General features: G+C 45.7%; 2 protein-coding genes across 3 annotated transcripts in view; one reads left to right on the top strand and one right to left on the bottom strand.

Annotated features, from left to right (window-relative positions):
- Nucleotides 1-1,523: 1,523 nt before the first annotated feature.
- Nucleotides 1,524-11,064, bottom strand: AP2S1 (adaptor related protein complex 2 subunit sigma 1). Of its 2 annotated transcripts, none has more exons than XM_060693776.2 (5): nt 9,613-11,064; nt 4,796-4,945; nt 3,408-3,521; nt 3,000-3,059; nt 1,524-2,205 (listed from the first exon to the last, which is right to left on the bottom strand). In XM_060693776.2, exons 1-5 carry the CDS (start codon nt 9,694-9,696, stop codon nt 2,104-2,106), a joined length of 510 nt encoding a protein of 169 aa, XP_060549759.2. In that variant the 5' UTR covers nt 9,697-11,064; the 3' UTR covers nt 1,524-2,103. The 2 variants fall into 2 exon arrangements, with proteins under 2 accessions (XP_060549759.2, XP_060549760.1); XM_060693777.2 differs by lacking the exon at nt 9,613-11,064 and adding an exon at nt 6,871-7,020.
- Nucleotides 10,852-20,764, top strand: part of ARHGAP35 (Rho GTPase activating protein 35) — a 50,146-nt gene continuing 40,233 nt past the window's right edge. The window contains exon 1 of the mRNA XM_034438180.3: nt 10,852-11,771. The gene's annotated coding sequence lies outside the window, so the exon portion shown is untranslated. The remainder of the gene's footprint in view (nt 11,772-20,764) is intronic.

The raw sequence follows: 20,764 nt of genomic DNA, 5'->3' as shown, positions 1-20,764 counted from the left end.
AGGAGGATAAAAAGCTTTGCAAACACATGAATACATTCTTTCCTGCTTCCAAGTTATTGTCTCGAGTAGTTCCACCTGCAACCTCGTACTGTTTCTAACAGCCTTGAACTTAAACCTAGTCTAGACCATCTTGGCTTGTTCAAATCGTGGGGATTGGATGGGATGTGTGAAGCAGGCTGAAATACCTCCAGCTCCGGGTAGGGTAGGCAAAGAATTAAAAAGCGCCCCCTGGTGGCCACCAATTCTCCACCTGAGCAAACCTGGTGGCCGGTCACCAGGTAGAAGGACGGAGCTGGCTGATAGCCAGAGGGCATCTTAGGTTTGGCCACCTTCCTTACTACTGCAGAGGTAACACGGAAGGCAATTTGCCGTCCCAGGTAGGCATTTTACAGCCAAGTGGAGCCTCCTGATGAAAAATACCTTTCATAGAGGCAAAAGTCGGATCATTCCGACCTCGGAACAGTTCTACAATTGCTGGATTTGCTTGCAAAGACGGGACACACCTTCCTGGTCTGTGGCACACAATATTATATTATGAGGAACAACAGAAGAGTAGCAGGTTCCTCCTAACGTGGCATGCCGAGGCATCTGCTGCTGAGGGAGAAGTTTAATTTTATTTAGGACTTTTGAATAAATTTTATTTATTGGCTCTAGGAAAAGACCAATGTCTCGCCAGGGGAAAGCCAAACAGCTTGAAAAGTGTCTGCATGGCCCACCTAACCATGGTGAACTGATCAGGGTTTGGCCCATCTAATTCCCTTTTGCTTTTTAAAATACATTTCTTCTCTTATTTTCATCTTTTATAATATTGTTTTCCCAGACTGTAAGCCGCATGACAGGGAGATGGGTGGCAAATAAATTTAATATTTTTATTGAACTAAATTTAATATTTTTATTGAACTTATTAAGCTAAGAAACCAGTTGGGTCTGTGTAACAATAAATGTCCCAGGATAATGTTGCAAGATCCAATCTGGGACAAATAACAACTGATTTTTTTTTTCTTGAAGCTTCACATCCAAGAAGCTTCTTCAGTTCTTCAACTCCCAGAATTCCCCAGTCAGCTTGCCTCATGCTGGTTGGGGAATTCTGGGAGTTGAAGTTCACACATCCTCAAACATGCTATTGGAAGAATTCTGGGAGCTGAAGCCCACACAGCTTAAAATTTCCTGACGTTTTGTTCATTTGTTTCCTTATTAAATTTAATTTAGGTTGAGAAACTCTGCATTGGACTAATTAACATGGAAAGGGTGATGAAACCTGGTTTATTTGTCCCCTTTTAGGGTTCAGCAAGAGGAAAGAGGCACGCACAGAGTAGCAGACTGCCATATTTTTCAGAATGGGTTCATAAATTTTGGTAAAGGGCAACTTGGTGCTCCCTTTTGTCTAGTAGCAGTTCTTGTTCTGGCACATACAATACACCGAAATGAATGATTAATTGGATTTGTTCGATTAATCAAGGTAAACACGGGCTGGGGAGGGGGTTCCTCCAGAAACAGGCCAGGATTTAAATGAGTGACTTCTCTTTTTTCAGTGTTGGATGGTTTATTTCGAGACATCACTTTACTGGCAGTTGAATCGCTCAAATCCACTTGTTACAGGTGCCTGTACTCACACACACACACACACACACTCACACATGCACAGAGACATGGTCCCTCTTCTGCAGATGCAGCACAACATATTGACATGGATGGCCAGATGGGGAAGGGGCAGCAGACCAGCCACACGGAGAGTGGAGAGCAGTGGGAGATCAACTGGCAAGAATGAGTGGGTGGGTGGGAGAGAGGGAGGGAGGGAAGGATAGGAGCTTTCTTCTCTTCAAATCCCCCTCCCCTTTTGACCAAAGAGGCGACCCAGCCCTAACTTGCCAGCTCTCCCTCTTCCACAGGCACCCCACTTTCCAGGCAGGGAGGGGGAACAACAGAAGAAACACCCCTTCCCCAAATGCTTGCTCCCTGCCAGCCTTCAGCTCTGGGTTATGGGGCGAGCAAGTCTGTGATTCGGGGCACTGGAGAGGAGGAGAGGTGGGGCTGGCAGGAAGCGGCAGGGTCAGAGGAAGAAAAGGACCCCAATGAGGTGGCGGATGAGACCCCCCCCCAAAATCATTCCAACGACTGCAGCATCAGGAGCTGCTTCAACACCTTCGTCTGGCTGGTTTCCCGGATTTCCCCAGCGAGGAACATCTCGTCCACCACCGTGTAAACCTGCAAAGGAGCAGAGGGGGATGCTGAAATGGGGAGGGGGCAAAGGCTTCTACGCGGAAGAGCCCACCGAGGACAGCCGCCGGCCTCAGAGCAGCCTACCAGGAGTCCGTCCCACTCGCTGCTCCAGCCAAGCGGCCTTGAATCACGAGATGAAGGGCAAATAAACAAATCTGATAAATAACGGGTCTATCTCGCATCCTGTTTGCTGAAGAATTTCAGCTGGGGAGTCCAGAAGAGCCTTTCCTGCTGTGGCCCCCGCCCTCTGGGATACAGGTAGTCCTCCACTTACAACCATAAGCGAGCCCCCAAATTCCATGCTAATAATTGAGGCAGTTGTTCAGTTTTACCCCATTTTATGACCTTGCTTTCCACTGTTGTTAAGTGAATCACTGCAGGGGTTAAATTAGTAACAAGATTATTAAGTGAATCTGGCTTTCCTCTTGACTTCGCTTGTTAAAAGGTTGCAAAGGGGATCACGCGACCCTAGGACACGCCATCGTCATAAATATGAGTCAGTTTTCAAAACATCTTGGTGAGCTCTGGAAACGGACTGGTTGTGGAGGGAGGGGAAGGGATGGGCTGGGGGGCAAACCTACACCTTATTTTTGTATCCACCGAGCATGATAGATTTCAGAGCTGGCTTGACTTTACTGCAACCAACATCCTTAGTAAAAGAACCCTTTGCTTTAACCAAATGGGAGTCGAGGGTTTTTCTTTCCTAAGGGATCAGATTGGGGCAGGTCTGACACAAAACGGTTGCCTGAAAAACCAGTTAATAAGTAATGAGCTCCCACCTTGTAGAAGTTGAAGACCAGGTCGAGCTCGCAGACGTTGTGAAAATACTCGTTCAAAACCTGAGGAGAGAGAAGAGGGAGGCTGAAGGGGATACCTCATCCCTGCGGCTGAGGGGGGGAAGTGAGATGCAACCCCAGTGGCTAAGAACACCTTGCCGCGTATGCTGTTGGCAGGGAGAGCACATGCTGTTCTTGCGAGAGCTACCAGATACACGTTGAGCCTGTTTTATTTGTAACTTTTGAATGGTCACTAAACAAACTGTTGTAATTTGAGGACTCCCTGTGTTATTCTTATGTCCATTCATCCGGAAGGAAGGAATTTCAGACACAGGTTCAAAGCCAAGACAGATGTTCACGGGGCTGCGAGGGGGACGGGCCTGCTTTGCAGCTGGACAGGCCCACACTCACCTCCACAAAGTTGTGAATGGCCTCAAGGTAAGCTAAATTGTTGTCGTTCACGTCCACACAAATGCAGAAGTACAGCCCCGCGTAACGTCGGTAGATGATCTTGAAGTTTCGGAACTGGAGAAAGGAAACCAAACCACCATCGGGGGGGGGGGGGGAAACAAACATTGGTGTCTGTTAGAAGCAGAACAATGCTGGTCAAGGATGGGGGAAGGCTTGGCCTCATCTGGTGGTTTGGTGGACTGGTGGACCCTCTTCTCAATGGAGAAAAAAATATCTGTACATAATCAGCCCTTTTGGTCAAAGGGCTCACAAGGTTTCACCAGCCTTAAGAGACGCCTGTCCTTCTGCCTGCTGGCTTTTATTGATCATATAGCAATAGCTATAGCCCTTAGACTTATATACCACTTCACAGGGCTTTTGCAGCCCTCTCTAAGCCGTTTACAGAGTCAGCCTCTGGCCCCCAACAATCTGGGTCCTCCTTTGACCCACCTCGGAAGGATGGAAGGCTGAGTCAACCTTGAGCCTGGTGAGATTTGAACTGCCGAACTGCAACTAGCAGTCAGCTACCTGCAGTGCTGCACTCTAACCACTGCGCCACCTCGGCTCAAATATTTCATATTTCAGTGAAAAAGGAGCACAGGGGTAAAATTCAACATATAGAATATCGAAATCTTAACAGGAAGATTAAAAATCTGTGTCTAAGTAGTCAATATATATATATATATGCATATATTAAGTGTTTACTGAGACACCTGGTCTACCCCAACATGTGGGAGGGGGCATTCTGCTCCCTTTTGCCTTTCACTTAATCTTTCCCCTGGCTCAAGCTGATGAAGGGAGGAAGGTTAATTCAACTGCCTAATGTGTAGGCAGCCCAAGTTCGAATCCAAGTAAGGCTTTGGCTAGCTGATGAAAGCTAAAAAGCTTGAAATAGATCTATACTAGTCTCCCTTTATTTCTTTATCAGCTTGGATTTTCAGCCCCAGTCACAATTCGGGGATGGTATTTTGTCATGGTGGAGGGCATGGTGTCTACAAGTGTCTGCTGGCTTGATGAGGGTCTTCTAAAGCAGGGGTCTCCAACCTCGGCAACTTTTAAGACTTATGGACTTCAACTCCCAGAATTCCTCACCCGGCTATGCCAGCTGGGTGATTTTGGTCAATCAGAAGGAGATGGTGAGTTCTAGTTCCATCTTAAGCATGAAAGCCAGCTGGGTGACTTTCGGCAGGTCACTCTCTCTCTCAGCCCAACCCACCTCACAGGACTGTTGTTGTGGGGAAAACAGGAGGAGGAAGGATTATTATGTATATTCATTGCCTTGAGTTATTTGGAAAAACAATAAAGGCAGGATAAAAATCTCGTAAATAAGGCCGGAAAAAAGGTACTACCTCCACAAAATTAGTGTGCTTGGCATCTCGGACGGTAACCACTGCATGCACTTCCTCAATCAGCTTTTGCTTCTCGTCATCGTCAAACTGCATGTACCACTTGGCCAGGCGGGTTTTGCCAGCCCGGTTCTGAATCAGGATAAAGCGGATCTGTAAAAGAGGACCAAGAAACAGGTCCAGAATCCAAACACCATTCAGCTGCAAGCAGTGAGAAGCTCAGAACTCCTATGGGTACCGGGATCCTAGTCTAGCTCACATCATTTTTTTCTCCGGTGGGAGCAGTCTATCAGGGCAACCTGGTCTATCCAAATATGGGATGGGGAATACTGCTTCCGTTTTCGCCTTTCAGCCTCAATCCAGGAGCCTTCGCAGACAGTCGCTTTTGCAACAGAACCATTTTTGTGTTAAATTTATGTTTTACCGACAAAAGAAAGAAAGGGAGAGTAGTATAGATCTATTTCAAGCTATTTAGCTCTCATCTAAAGCAGGGGTCTCCAGCCTTGGCAACTTTTAAGACTTGTGGACTTCAACTCCCAGAGTTCCTCAGCCAGCAAAACTGGCTGAGGAATTCTGGAAGTTGAAGTCCACAAGTCTTAAAGTTGCTGATCTATAGGGTATGGCTAGCTGATGAGAGCTAAATAGCTTGAAATAGATCTATACTACTCTCCCTTTCTTTCTTTTGTCGGTAAGAACATAAATTTAACACTAAGATCAGGAGCCTGCCTACAAAACGGTTTGTTTCCTCTTTGGTCTCCATTTAGCAGATCTAATTACTGCCTGCTTCCTTTTGGCATCTTTTGCTGTTTGAATTGTACACTGGAGAAGGGGGCATTTTTTCCCAAAGGGCTGCAAAAACGTTGCTAGCCTGACCCCGTTTTTTTGCTTAGCTCTACTTTGCAAGTGTGGAGCTAAGATAGGGAAGTGACCCACCCTAAACAAGAAAGCCAGCCCAGCACAAAGAGCAAAAAGGCCAACGGTTTGTGATCTCTTACACCACCATAAAAGAAACGGGTTTTTTTTTCTTTAATTCCAGGAATAATACAAGCAGTTTTATGTCCCGGTTAATCAGGAAAGAGTCCGCATTGCAAGAGAGTAGAACAGCAACGGCTTGTTTGCCAAATTTAAAAAAAAAAAAGGGGGGGGGTTTGTGTGTGTGTGAGATCAAGGGAATTTTCACAATATAGGTAGTCCTCGACTTATGACAATTCATTTAGTGACCGTTCAAAGTTACAGCAGCCCTGAAAAATGTCTTACGATTTTCACACTTAACAATTGTCACAGCATCCCTATGGTCACGTGATTGGCAACTGACCCGTATTTATGACGGCGACAGTGTCACGTGATCCCCTTTTGCGACCTTCTGACAAGCAAAACTCAACGGGGAAGCCAGATTCACTTAACGGCCAGGTTACTAACTTATCAACTGCAGTGATTTCACTTAACAACCCGGTCAAGAAAAGTCGTAAAACGGGACAAGACTCGCTGAACAACAGTCTTGTTTAACCACGGAAATTTGGGGCGCGTTGTGGTCATAAGTCGAGGACTTCCTGTAGGTTGGATTTCAATGCTTCTCCTCTTTTTTTTTTATCACGTTGGCTGGGGATGAGAGGAGCTGTGGGGGGTGGGGGCAACATCCCTAGCAAAATACCATTAGCCTACCTTACAGGGTTGTTGTACAGATCCAGGACAGGAGGGGTTTTTTGTTTTGCCCCTGACCCCCTTCTGAGCCTCATTTACCCCAGGGATCCCCCCCCACCAGATTTTCAATCAGTCTCTGCTGGTTGACAGATTTTGTGATAAAGGGGAAGAATATTTAATATTTTGGCTGCTGGAAAGTGTGTGTGTGTGTGGGGGGGAAGCGCAGAGAAGGGGGGGGATTGGGGCAGCTACGGTTGGGTGGCCCCTAGAAATATGGCCTGGCCTGGGGGGGGCTTATGGCCACGCTGAGACCCTCTACTCGCCCCCCCCGACCGAAATAATGGCATTATTAGGGTTTATCAGGACCCCCCCCAGGTTTCTCCCCCTCACCTGACAGCCCCCCCGCCTCCTTTAAAGAGACCCCCGCCCCTCCTTACCATGATGGCTCCCGAGTCCCCCTCCTCCTCCTGCTGCTGCTGCCCGCAGAGCCCCCGGGAAGCTTCTTTGGCCCCCCGACTCTATTCTGCCTTCCTCCGGGATATCCGACAGGGCGGCTGCCAGGCGCTCAGCCCGTCGGGAGTTGTAGTCTAAAGGAGGGAAGGAACCGGAAGAGCGCCTAAGGAATGGAGCAAGTCCCGTCAGGCTTTGCGCCAGCAAGGAGCCTATAGGGTTGTTTTCCCGGGCGGGCGGGCCACGCCATGGCTGCGCTGCATGCTGGGAGCTGTAATTTCTTTGGTTTTGGGGGCGGGGTGGGGGAAATGTGCCGGTTGTCTCCAATAGGGGGAGCTCGAGTTCCGCGATGTTCGAACGAAGCCGGGGGCTCGTGTGGCAGAAGGAAGCTGAGCCAGTGATGTCCCAGGCGCTGCCCGGCCTGGACTTTAGCCCCAGGCTCAGTCGGGCCTTGTAGGCCCAAGGTTTCTGCGCCCTAACGCATGAGGGTGCTGTGGTCTAGAGGGAATAGGAGACATGTCACCCTGATGGACTTCTAGCTTGAGAACTTCATCAACTTTTAACACCCCATACAAAAGAACAAAATAATAATAATAATAATCTCAAATAATGGAGGACAGTTGTTGAGCATCTCCTGGCGCAAAGGGTGTTTCTTTGTCAGCCTCAAGAAGGAAAATTTGGATCCCCAGGGCTTCAACTAATTATTACTTCTATTTGAATGTACACTCCTGGTATTGTGTACTACAGGTAGTCCTCCATTTACAACTGCTTGTTTAGTGACCGTTCAAAGTTACAACGGCACTGAAAAAAGTGACTTAGAATATATTAATAAAAAAAAGAAAAAAGTGACTTAGGACCATTTTTCACACTTGCGACCATTGAAGCATCCTCATGATCACGTAATAAAGAATCGGACACTTGGCCATTGACAGGTATTTATGACGGTTGCAGTGTCCTGGAGTCATTTGATCCCCTTTTGCGGCCTTCTGACAAGCAAAGTCAATGGGGAAGCCGGATTCACTTAACGACGACGTTACTAACTTAATCTCTGCAGTGATTCACTACCTTTACCTTAACTTTATTAGCAAATAAAGTCGTAAAATGGGGCAAAACACACTTAACTGTCCTGCTTAGCAATGGGAATTTTAGTCTCCATTGTGGACGTAAATTAAGGATTATCTGTAGTTGCTTCTGGGCACCATCCAACAATTCCTTCCTTCCCTTCATTAGAGGGCACATTTGCAAAACATCAGGAAGGAACAACCTATATACCTACATTACTTTGTCTTGTAATTAATATTTTAATCACAAGTAGCCCTTGGCTTATGTCTACCAGACTGATCCAATTCTACGATTATTATTTTTTTGCAGCAGTCATTAAACAAATCAATGAGCCAGTTTTGCTGTAAACTGGAAATGAGTGTCGGTTTCCAGCAAAACCATTGTAGAACGGGGTCATGTGAACACAGGATACTGTAAATGGCTGTAAACGTAGGCCAGTTGCTGACACTTAAGCAAATGGTCGTAAATTGAGGACTGCCTGAATTAAGCATTCTGAGAAACATGGAGTGCAGCTTCCTGAAATGTTGTGGTTACAGCCTTATGTAGCAAGCTAGGTGCATGGGAGTGGGCATCATGACCACTTTGCCAAGATTGTGATTCTTGGCATTACCTGGGGAATTCTGGGTGATTTCGGGCCCTGTTATGAAATGAGTTTGGAAGAGAGCACACTTCATGGCAGAACACAAAGTCCTCATCATCTGCCATTAAAAAGACCAAGGAAGGACCTACAATGGTCTGCTGTCCAGATGTGTTAAATCCCATTCCAGAGCTGAAGTCCCATCTCTTTTGGAGGACAGCAGGGAAGAGCGCCTGGGGTGCCAGCAACAACTCTGTGCCATCTGGAATGTCACTTGCCCTCCCTAGAATGCCCACGGGGACAACCATATTTGTTTTGTTTGTTTATTTTAAAGATTTCTGGGCAAAGCTCAGGGTTGTGACAAGGCAGCTTTTCAATCCAGCTGTCTGTGAGTCAGGATAAGAAATATTGATTTGAATCCCAAAAGGTCACCCCCAAAACCATGGACTTTGGCTGAAAAGTCGTCAATCTTTTTGGCTGCTTTTTTCCTGCTGTGGAAAACATGTCTGTAGGTCTTCCTCGCGCTCCCCCACCCCTTTTTTTTCAAATACAAGTAGTCCTTAATCTCACAACTGTGCCCAAACTGCAAGATCCAATCTGGGTTAGTCATTGGGACAAGAGGTTTGGGAATTTCTCACTACTGGAATATGGGTGAATTATGAGTTTATCAACTAACATATTCTAGAGGAGAGAAGATCCCTGAAGATGGGCTCCGGCACGAGTCCCAAAGCTCGGAAAAATAAACCCCTGGTCCTGGTGTCTGACCCAGATTGGATCTTGCAACATTATCCTGGGATATGTATATTTGCCTTCATTCGTGACATGATAGCAGTATTTCAGTATTTGAGGGGCTGCCCTAGAGAAGAGGGGGTCAACCTATTTTCCAAAACTCCAGAAGGCAGGCAAGAAACAATGGATGGAAACTATTCAAGGAGAGAAGCAACCTGGAATTAAGGAGAAACTTCCTAATAGTGAGAACAATCAACCAGTGGAAAAGCTTGCCATCAGAAGCTGCTCCATCACTGGAGGTCTTTAAGAAGAGACCTGTCTGATATGGTATAGGCTCTGCTCAGAGGTGAAATCTACTTACCTTCCCTACTGGTTTGGAAGTGCACGCACGCACCATCATCAGATCCACTTGTTGACTCTCTGCGCATATGCAAAGCCTGTGCATGCACAGGTCAAAAACGGGTTACTTTCTGGTTAAAACCTAGTTAAAACCAGAAAGCAATGATGTATGATAGGTGGAGCCTCACACTGCCATCACTGGTTCACTGAACCATGTGCTGTCACCGCGACCGGTTCATGCGAGATGGGCAGAACCGGCAGGATTTCACCACCGGGTCTGCTGCTTGTTCAGGGGGTTGGACTAAAAGACCTCCAAGGTCCCTTCCAGGTCTATTCTGATTGATTGACTGATCTAGCCCATAGATAATATGCAAGTGAAATTGGTTGTGGTTTAACACGCTGGATGAACTCCGTTGTTATGGTTTATTTAATCAATTCTGATTTAAGCAAACCAGTTTACCATAAAATATAAGCCAGGTGTCTGGTTTTGGTGGCACTCCCAAATATTACACACAGATTTCCAGCCTAAATCAGGCAGGGACCAATCATGCAGCCTTCCTATTTGTGTATGACGGGTTCCCTGTTCTATCTGAAATTGTTTTGCAAAGGTTTTTAATTAACATGAAATATGAAACGAGAAGCTGGTTCACTGCAGAGCAAAGCAGCACTTCCATTATCTTAATTCATAAAAAACGCCTCTGGGCCTTATTGAAGCTTTAGAGAAATTTATAGAAAATAAAAACGGTGCCGGTGAGGGTGCAGCCCAGGTTTTTATCTAGGAGGGTGTCTATTTGCCCACAAGTTGGCACCTTGGACAACGGAGAAGGAGGAGGACTATGATGCTCTCTGAGCCGGGCAGTTTTCTTGCAGACATTTCATGACCCAACTAGGTAACATCATCAGTGCTAAAAGAGAGAGGGATTGCTACGTTTAATTACCAAGAAAAAAAAAAAACATCCTCCCCCCTCCACACGTATAAGGCAGGCTACAAGTATATGAGAGAGCAACCCCGCTCCCTTGCAACCCTGATGCTGTTCCCTCGTTGGGTCATGAAACGTCTGCAAGAAAACCACCAAGCTCGGAGTCCACAGTCCTCGCCCTTCGCCAGCCTCGGAGCCTCCTCCGCAGCCGGGGCTTCGCTCAGGGCGGGCTCCCAAGGGAGAGACCCCACCAAAGGCAGCCAAGGCAGGAAAGCAGCCCCGGGGGGGGGGGCAGGAAGAGGCACTCCCGGAACAAAAGCGCAGCGGCGGCGAGAGAGGCCCCTTTTTTCTCCCGGGAGAACCCACCAGACGCTCCACGGGGGTCGCGGTCCCGACTGACTCCCGCCTCTCGCGGACCACCCCTTCCCTCTTCCCTTCCCCTGGGTAGAATGAGCCGCCCCGGGAGCGAGCGAGCGCGCGCCACCGCCACCGCCGCGCTCCCGACTCCGGCTTCGCCCCTCCGGCCCGCGCGGGGCCACGGACAGGCGGCGCGCGCATCCTTCTTTCTCTTTCCCCCCCCATCCCTTCACCGCGCGCGTCCGTGCGCGCACCCTCCCCCTCCCCGCATAGCCACCCCGCCCCCGCCTCGGCGCGGACCGTGAGAGGCGGGGCTACCCCTGCGCAGGCGCGTTGCTCTCCCTCGGCGCTGCGTTGCGGGGGCGCGCCCGCGTCCCCTTCTCCTCCTCCTCCTCCTCCTGCTGCTGCTTGGCCCGTAGCGTCGGCCCCGCCCCCCTTCTCGGCCCCGCCCCCTCGCTCGCTCTCAGGCTCTGCCGGCGGCGCGAGCCGCGGCTCCTGCGCAAAGGCTCGGCCTGCTTGGGCGCGCGTGCGCGTTAGCGTCTCGGAGAGCGCGCGGCTTTCCCCCCCCCCACTCCCTCAGCTCGAGACGCACGCGGCCCCGCGCCCTGTCGCTTCTCCCTCAGTCGATGGTTTCGCCGCCGCCTCTTCTCAGCGTGAGGCGAGGGCGCCTCCTCGGCCTCCCCCGCCGCCTCTCCCCGCCGCCCTCTGCCGCCGCCCGGCCTCCCCCTTCCTCCCTCGCGGCGGCCGGGTGAAGGGAGGCAGGAAGGGCGGGCGGGCGAGCGAGCGAGGAGGGAGGGAGGAACATGGCGCCGCCTCCTCCGCCCTCGCCGCCGCCGCCGCTTCGGGTCCTCGTCCGCCCCGCCCCGAGAGCCCGGCCTGGCCCGGCCCCGCCGCCCCCGACCCGGTGAGTCGCCTCGCCTGTCGCCGCCGCCGCCTCGGCCCGGCCCCGCGCAGGAACAATGGGGGGGGGAGGAGGAGGAGGGGGAGGAGGCGGGGGTCCCCGGGGGGGAGACCCCTCCCCACCGCGCCCCCCCGGAGCGGTGCCAGCGGGCGGAGGGTGGGGAAAGGGAGGCGCCCCTCTGCGGGAGGGGGCGCGGCGCGGGGGGGAGGGAGGGAGGAAGACCCTTCCCCGCCTCGGGGAGGGCCAGGTGGGTCCTCTAGCCCCCCCCACACACACTCACTTCGGGGGGGGATGCAGAAGGGAAAAAGGAAACGGGTCGCCCCTCCCGCCCCCCCGGGCTCTGAAGGGGCATTCCTGGCTTTGGGGGGGGATGTCTGTCTGTCCCCTCCGTGGGGGCAGAAGAGCCCGCCCCCCCCCCCCGCCAGCCTTATGCCGCCCTCCCTGCAAAGGCAGCGCCGATGCCTGAATTCCGAGGCCGGCTTGGATGTGCTGGGCGGACCCAGACAATGAGGGGCCTGGAGTTCCCAGGGTGCTGTGATTGGAGGGGGGGCCGGGGGAGTCCGTTTTGGCATAATAAGGGGGGGGCTGGAGTCGAGTTAAAAGGGGGGAAGAGCCAGAGAAAGTGTGAGGGACAAAAGGCCAACAGCGCCTATTAGGGGTGGGGGGCCTGGGAAGGAGGGACCATTTGCTGGAGGGGGGTGGGAAAAAGCCTCCACTAACCTGTCAACCATCAGAAAACAGCCAGAGATCCGTTTGGAGCAGCAGAGAGAGGCCGGGAAGGCTCCCTCTTGGTGTCGGTCTTGCTCTGGGAATGCCGGACAGGAACCGGGAACCCACAATTGGGGGTTCCTGGGTCCCCTGGATGGACAGCTGGAATTCCAAGTGGCCCTACTTTGCCACTGGGAAGGAGGGCTTCCTCCAGCCCTGCTCGCCAAGGGAAGTGGGAATTCCTCTCTCCTAAAGTTGGAGAAGTTGGAATACAGGTAGCCTTTACACTTAACGTCCATTTGTTTCATGATAGTCCGAAGTTACGACAGCACTGAAAAAAGTTGATTTATGACTGTTTTTCACACTTACAACCATTGCAGGATCCCCACGTGGTCAAAATTTGGATACTTGGCAACTGGCATGTAGGTACGACAGTTGCCCCGTCCTGGGGTCACGTGATCACCATTCGCAGTCTTCCCGGCTGGCGTTCGACAAGCAAAATCAATGGGGGAAGCCAGATTTGCTTTAACGACCACACAATTCACTTAAAACTGCAGTGATTCACTTAACAACCCTAGCTAAAGGTCGCAAAATGGGGCACAACTCACTTAACAAATTCCTTGCTTAGCATTGAAAATGTTGGGCTCGATTGAGGTCGCTAGTCGAAGAATTACCTGTACGTTGAGATCATGTGTTGCTGCAGAACCGAAATGAATGTTGGGATTCCAGGGAAATCCATGGGGATTATATCTATTGCCCCAGTTTCAGAACTGAGGGTGCATTTGGGGGGAGAGGGTCCATACCGTTCCATTGTGAGTGTGTTGTCTCCCCCACCTTCATTTCCTGTTGCCTAAAATGGCCAGACCAAAATTGCTTTCACACTTTTCTGTACAGATTTATTAAAATGCTCAAAATAAGCCTTAGTTGGGGCCTACCTGTGTGTGTGAGCGGTAAAATTGTGGGAGAACTGAGGTGCTGTTTTCTGCGTGTCTCATTTTTTGCTTCCATCTGGCTCTCCTGGGAACAACATCTCCAAACTCTCTGCAGAATAGCAACCTTTGGCTATTTGTAGTCGTCATCTCTGCAAGTCAGTAATGCTTAGGAAGCGAAAAGAGGCTTTCCTTAACTAGTGGCTGCAAATGCAAATGGGATATTTTGTTCGATGCGGTAGAATTTATCAGGCTGATGTTACTTCAACAAAACACTTGGGGAAATGTCATGATATAAGTCATGCTCAACTTCTGGTGACTTTGTGGATGTATCCATATAATTCTCTTGGCCACACTACAGAAGCAGTTATGCTTCTCCAAGATGTTTTTTTCAACTTTCCAATCCTGGAAAATCTGCGATGCCATCCAAGTCAAACTGGACAGGACATCCCCTTGCTTCCAAGGCTAGACAAAATGGCCTATTATTATAAAAGCCATCCTAAGCAGAGGAAAAAAGAAGAAGGCAGTACAGCATTAAGGAACATGCTCTTTAGATTTTTCTTCTAAATTCTCTTCATCTCTCTCTAGTATACTGTTGAAGTGCGTGAAGGCTCTGCTTGCCTCCTTAGGCTCATTCTTCCAGGTCACATGTGCTCTCGCCATTACGTCTTCCCCAAGGATGGATCGAGAGCAATCGCCTTTTTCTTTAGAATCTTTTGATTGTTCTGTTTGAATAATTTAATTGGAGGAATGTAGCCTTTATAATGGAGATGACATGAATATCCAGGTTCCTTCTTCTGGAAAATTAGAATCACTTTTACTTTAGGAGGCTTTGAACTTATTATCCTAAAAGACCGGAACAGAATTTTCCAAGAATGTATATCTGAGATTATAACAGCATTTCAGCAATTTTCCTTTGTTTCCCCCTTGTTGTCTTTGTCAAGAAATCATCAAAACATCATCCTTACATAGCAAATGAATTAGAATATGCAAATGATGAATAATGAGCATTCTGTTTACTCTGCAAGTGCAAAGACTGCCACTCACTTAAAAATGAATCCATATTTTCATTTATATAAATGTGTTTTTGAGTGGTTAGTAATCATCAGGTGTCTTAAATAGTATTTATAGAATGGGAAATATATATTTTTATTAAAGTTCGTTCAAATGTTCATTAATATTTATAAGCTTCTAATCTAATTTCTGAGGTTTTTGTTTTACCATATTTTGATATCAGTTCTTATTACTGATATGGATACCAAAACCATTGGTCTTTTTGGGTTTGCTAACCTTTTATACAAAATAATATATTTTATCAGACTTTATGTGCAACCACAATCTAAACAATGAGTCTTTTGCAGAACTAATTCTGCCAGTGATCATAATTTCTGTCACTGAGGTAGTCATGAATTTTTAATTCTAAATGATGTTGGAGAAATCTTAGCTTTACTATTTGCAGTCTTGATACTTAGGGATGAGGTTTTTGGGGAGTAAACTGATTAAATAAGAAATAATTTTGATCCTGAAAGGCCATTTTAGATTTATTTGCATCTGAGCATTTAGTTGCAAAGTAGAATTCAATCAAGTTTGTTCTCTCTCTCTCTCTCTCTCTCTCTCTCTCTCTCTCTCTCTCTCTCTCTCTCTCTCTCTCTCTGGTAAGATCTGAAAATACTGCCAACAGCAGATTTTCAGGATGTGGCAGTAAATAGTTTTGTTTTTTTCCATTCCTTCACACAGGATGGACTGAAGCCTTAGACCTGGCTTTTAACCACCATTCACATTCTTGCAGGGAATGTTAGTGTGTTCTTTTGTAAGAACATTTTATATGCATTAAGTAGGCAGCTTTACCCATGGCTTATTTTCCTTCTGGTTCCCACGTGGTTGTAGGAACTCCCTTTCCATGCTGAAAGTTGAGAGGGAGAAAATGCAAGACAAATGACATTTTTATATGTTTCAGGTTTTGATGGCTGTAAGATCCTTAGTGGCAAGATTTTTAAAAGTTGTTATGTATTCTTGTTTCTAAGGTTCTTTGTGTATTCTGCAGAGGTGCAGATTTTGCTCTTTTTCCTTTTTCTTTTGGTTTCTGGAAGAAAAAAAATGGGTTGCTGAAGAGAGAAAGATATAAGGAAAAGACATATAACCCGCTAATTTTCAGTTAAATGTAGTTTAGGGTTTCAACTGAAACCTGAGGAGATTTGATCAGTTTCATTATTTGTCTTGTAAAATGAACTGTGGTATTCTGATGAAATTCCATTGCATTTTGTTCAATCAAGTTTGGACAGCGTGAACGAGTTTATATTTTTATATTATAGCTCAGTCAATCTGTGCCTAACTGTATTTTTGTAATTGGTGCCTCATTTTTTAAATAATATATTTACTTGGAAGTGAAGTGCATTTGTAAAAATATTATCAATATTTTAGGATGCAGCTTAAAACCTGTCTAAAAAGGCATAGAGTGCCAGCATTTCTTATGGAGTCATTTTGACCTTGTCCTCAAATAGCAATTGAATGAATAGTTTGAATTGTGTTTCAGGAACAAACTAACACTTTGGTGTGAGTGTTTCTAACTATTTTTAACTATAGAACTGGCTACTCATCATAGCAGATAAATTTTCGCATGCAGCCTAATCCCAATATTAATTTCCTACTTTTGATGGAGATGGAATGCACAACTGAGCCATTTTAATGTGATCGAAGAATCTGCTGGGATAAGCAGCGAATTTCAAACCGAAAAAGAAAAGTCCAGTTGCCATGACTCAAATTCCAGTTATCCTAGGCAATTTCCCTACCTTTCCTTTTGGCCAAATTGAATTCCTTCCTTATAAGCTTATCAAGCAACCACTTGTCTTTTAGCTGGCCTTCTTTTTTCTGAAATAACTCAGTCATTGTGTGCTGACAGATAACTTACAAAGTTTTTGTTTGGTCTTATGCATTTCAAAGCAATCGGCTCTCTTTGTTACTGCTTCAAGTTGGTGCAATTTGCTGCTAAATATAAACATGAAGTTTAAATTGTATAATTTATATGTACTGCAAAGGTGCTATAATTACTAAAACCTACCTTGTTCTTGGAGAACACACACATTTAGTGTAAGAAAAAGGAACGATGCTAGCAAATTGCATCTCAAGTTGCATAACATAGATGGAACAAATAGGGGTGTTGCTGTAATGAATAAGTATTTTGTAGCATATTGCTTCATCAGTCAAACCAAAAACATTGGCACTGCGACTTCCATCCATATGGTTTGCAGTGTAATCCACTAAATTTAAAGCATCCTGATAAAGTTTTGGGTTGCCGATCAGTACGCTCCCACAGAGAGGGACTCCTCAGGGTGCCGTCAGCCAGGCAATGTCGGCTGGCGACCCCCAGGGGGAGGGCCTTCTCTGTGGCAGCTCCTGCCCTCTGGAACGATTTGCCCCCGGAGATACGAAGGATATCGGATCTCCGGGTTTTTCGCCGTGCCCTAAAAACCTTTCTTTTCCATCAAGCAGGGCTGGCGTGAACCCCACCCCCCCCCCCCTTTTTTTTTTTTTAGCCTTTTAAATTGTCAATTGGGTTTTAGTTTGAATGTTTTAAATTTTGGGCCACAGTTATATAATTCTTTTAAAATTTTTAAGTTTTGTATTGGTATGTGTTTTAGTTCTGGCTGTGCACCGCCCTGAGTCCACTAGGAGAAGGGCGGGATATAAATGGAATAAAATAAATAAATAAATAAATAAATAAATATTTCAAAGAAGTGAGGCCACTTTGGTTTGGTATGATGTGAACAAGCTTCTTTGCAATGTACAATGTGGGTTCATGCTAATTATTATTTAATTTATCTGCCACTTATCTTGTGGTTCCAGGTGACTCTTAAGTAGCTTTGCACCTAGCCACAATGTGTTTTGTAGGGATATGCCCCAATATTTTAACCAACCGTTCAATAAATTATCAATAAAAGAAAATATAGTTTAGCTAGATATGTGAATGTTGAACCTTGTTGAAGAAACGGGTATTTGTAAATTATATTTTTTTAAATCTCATTTCTGATTTAGTGAGAAATCTGAAAGGCTGTGCCTTTCACAGACGTATACTGTACCTTGCTGTAAAACTTACTAACTTTATATAGTAGTAGTTCTCTGGAATTTCTGGCCAGTTCGTAGCCTTAAAATCCAATAAAATTCCTTAAAGATCCAATAATAGCCACACTGGGCTGATTTTTTTTTGTTCTGGACAAGAATAGAAATTTATAAGACATATGCTTGAGAAAATTGCAGACTTCTAAGAATCCAGTTTTTCTATTTTCAAAATACACTTCTGCCATGCTGAGATTTTTTTTCAGGACCAAGTGATTTAAATCAAGCTTTCACTTTCCAAGTCAATTATTTTCTGAACAAATACTGTACACTTGCCAATTAGTTGCTATATTAGTTAAAACATTTCTATTGCTGATAATTGGAGCCTTTACATTTCCCAGGCATAATGCAGGAGCTCTCCCCATCTATCCCACATGCCTTCTGAACAGCATAAATTTATATGGTTCCCAGAAGCAAGAAGCAGTTATTTCTTAATATAGTTATTTCTCTTGTTCAGCCTGCAATCTTATTTTTTTCAACAGACTAAATTTTTTTGAAGAGAATTAGTTAGATGTCTATAGAGATTCTCAATCCAGGTCAAGGTTATCCCAAAGATGCTTTTTCAAGAGGCAACTGGGCTTTCTGGTTTTTCTTTGAAGACGTTTCACTTACCATCCAAGAAGCCTCTTCAGCTTTAGTTGAATGCGAGCATTTTGGCTTCAGTGAGATGTACATTGATTGACCGATTGTGTGCTGTCAAGTTGACCGTAACTCTCAACGACCAGATATTTTTCCATAGGGAACTATCTCTAACCTAATCTTTAGGTCAGTATTTCTCAACTGTGGCACTTGAAGAGGTGTGGGCTTCAATTCCCAGAATTCTTCTGGAAGTCCACACATCTTCAAGTTGCCAAGGTTGAGAAACGCTGTTTTAGGTCTTTCATCCGTGTATCAATCATCACTGTAATTGAATCCCATCCCTCCTGCTGCTGGTCATCCATTTCTTTTCTTCTTCTTTTTTTGTCTTTTTTTGACATCTTTGCCAGCATTATAAATTTTCAAGGGAGCTAGGTCTTCTGTGTTAGATGTCCAAAATATAATCTGAACCTGGTCATTTGTGCCTCAAGTGAGAAGTCTGGATTGATTGATCCATTTGTTTTCTTCGCTGTCCTTGTTATTCTCCAGAGACTTTAACACCAAAGTTCAAAGCCTCAGTACTTTTTCAATCCTGGTTCTTCCGATTTGAACTTTAATTTCCATTGCCTGTCGCAGGGGAAAACATTGTCTGAAATGATTCCGATCTTTGTAAGTATAGGCACATCACAGCATCTCAATATCTTTTCCAAGGCTTTTCAGTGTTTTTCTACCAAATGCTAAGTCTGTGGCATATTTCTCGACTGCTGGTTCCTTAATTATTAACAATGGATTTCCACTCTGCATAGAATACAAAATGTAATGTTAGAAATCAGTTCAAAAGCTTCTTTCTGCAGCTGCCTTGCAACCCTGGGAAAAGACGCAGCTGCTTTAAAGAGTTGCCAAAAAAAGTGTTAACATTTGAACCACCATATATTCCAATCCACAGTTTTTGCAATTAAATTTGAAGGATTGCATACTGTTTCAGTACTGTAGCTTTAAATTTTAATATGTTTCTGTTGCATCTCTACAAAAATTTATCCAAATTATTTTAAGGGGAACTCTGAAATAATCAACTACTTTTTAAAAAATAGACTTGATTTAAAAAAAACCCAAATCAATGCATCAATTTTTATCCCTCTTGCTTTCTCTTAAAGGTATAAAAGGAATTTTGGCAGTTTGGTGATGAAAGTGATGAAGGTTGAGAATCAAGGCACAGTGAAAGAAACTTGGCTTGTGGACTTCAATTCCCAGAATTCCTCAGCCAAGGCTGGCTGGGGAATTCTGGGAGTTGAAGTCCACAGGTCTTAAAAGTTGCCAAGGTTAGAGACCCCTTGCTAAAATAATTGGGTTGTAGGTGCTGAACAGCGTGTCCAGACGTTGATGCTTTTATTTCTCGACAATTTTTTTTTTTTTACACCAGCTCGGAGCACTGAAAATGCATTGGTGTTAATTGTCTTTCTAAACTGATGAGACTGATGCAAGCAGAGGCTTCTCGTCAAAGATTACTTCTGGGTGTAATTATTACAGTTACTTAGTGGAATGTAACTTGAATACTTGAAATGTATTGATTATCTTTTAAAATAAAATTGAAGATACCGGTGGACTGATAAAAGCCATGTTAGGAGAAGAATATACAGAGAGTTGGTCATATTTCATAAAAAAGAGCATTTGCCACATCACCAGGCAAATACATTAGGAGAAAGAACAGGGACCATTGTTCACCTGACACGTATGTTGCAGAGTGTGGCGGTTTAGCAATAGGTCTGCTCGTCTGCATATTTGGTATATATTCTTTTTTTTCAAGAATGAACAGCTGGTTGCCTGTGAATAGCTCTCAAGTAGGGCGTGAAGGTATGTTATGGCAGGACTCAGCATTTGCAATTCAGTGCGTTCTTTGTGTGTTAAGATTTCTTTTAAGTATCATTGTTAGCAGAAGTAGATTCAGATCTCTTTTGTGGACTGTCTGCTTCTTCTCTTAAAATTGTAAGAGCTGGTAATTCGAGGTGTTCAGCTTCTGGAAAAAGAACCAGCGTAGTTGAATTAAAAGATGTTGGGTTATTAAATGCATTGTTCATCTTATGCCCCGGGAAACTGACAGTCTGATCTTAACTGAGTTTTGCAGGTTACAGGCGCCTTAGAATAGTATTATGCGGTAATGGACCAGGTCCTTAGGCGTAGACCTTGTAAGTCATTATGGTCATAGGTTGAGTCAGTTGCCAAGCAGCTGAAGTTTGATCACATGACCATGGGGATGCTGCAATGTTCGTAAGTGTGAAAAACAGTCATAAATCACTTTTCTCAGTGACGTAACTTCGAATGACCACTCAACGAATGGATATAAGTCAAGGACTATCTATAGTATCTCTTTCAAAGAGTGTGGAAATAGAAATAATGCCAGTGTATTAAACAATGGTGGGTGCTATTTCAGAGGATCCTTTCCAAGTAGTTTTATTTTGGTGGGTTCCTTTGTCCTAAGCTCTGTAATGATTTTGCTGAGAAGAATTACAGAAGAAGCCTGTTAACAGATTGGGTTGTGCATCTCCTGGGAACGTCTTGATTGCGGGTCCCTCTGAAATGGGAGGGAAGCAAGAACGAGGTCCTGAGTCAGCATTTATTAATTTCAGTGGGATTTCTGCAGGTAACATTCCCCAGTGGATCTACCCCTCTCTT

Source organism: Pantherophis guttatus, chromosome 10 (assembly GCF_059756535.1).
Source record: "Pantherophis guttatus breed Tessera chromosome 10, ASM5975653v1, whole genome shotgun sequence".
NCBI classification, from domain to species: domain Eukaryota; kingdom Metazoa; phylum Chordata; class Lepidosauria; order Squamata; family Colubridae; genus Pantherophis; species Pantherophis guttatus.
The sequence above is the reverse complement of the archived record's forward strand: the minus strand, read 5'-3'. Positions and strand labels throughout refer to the sequence as shown.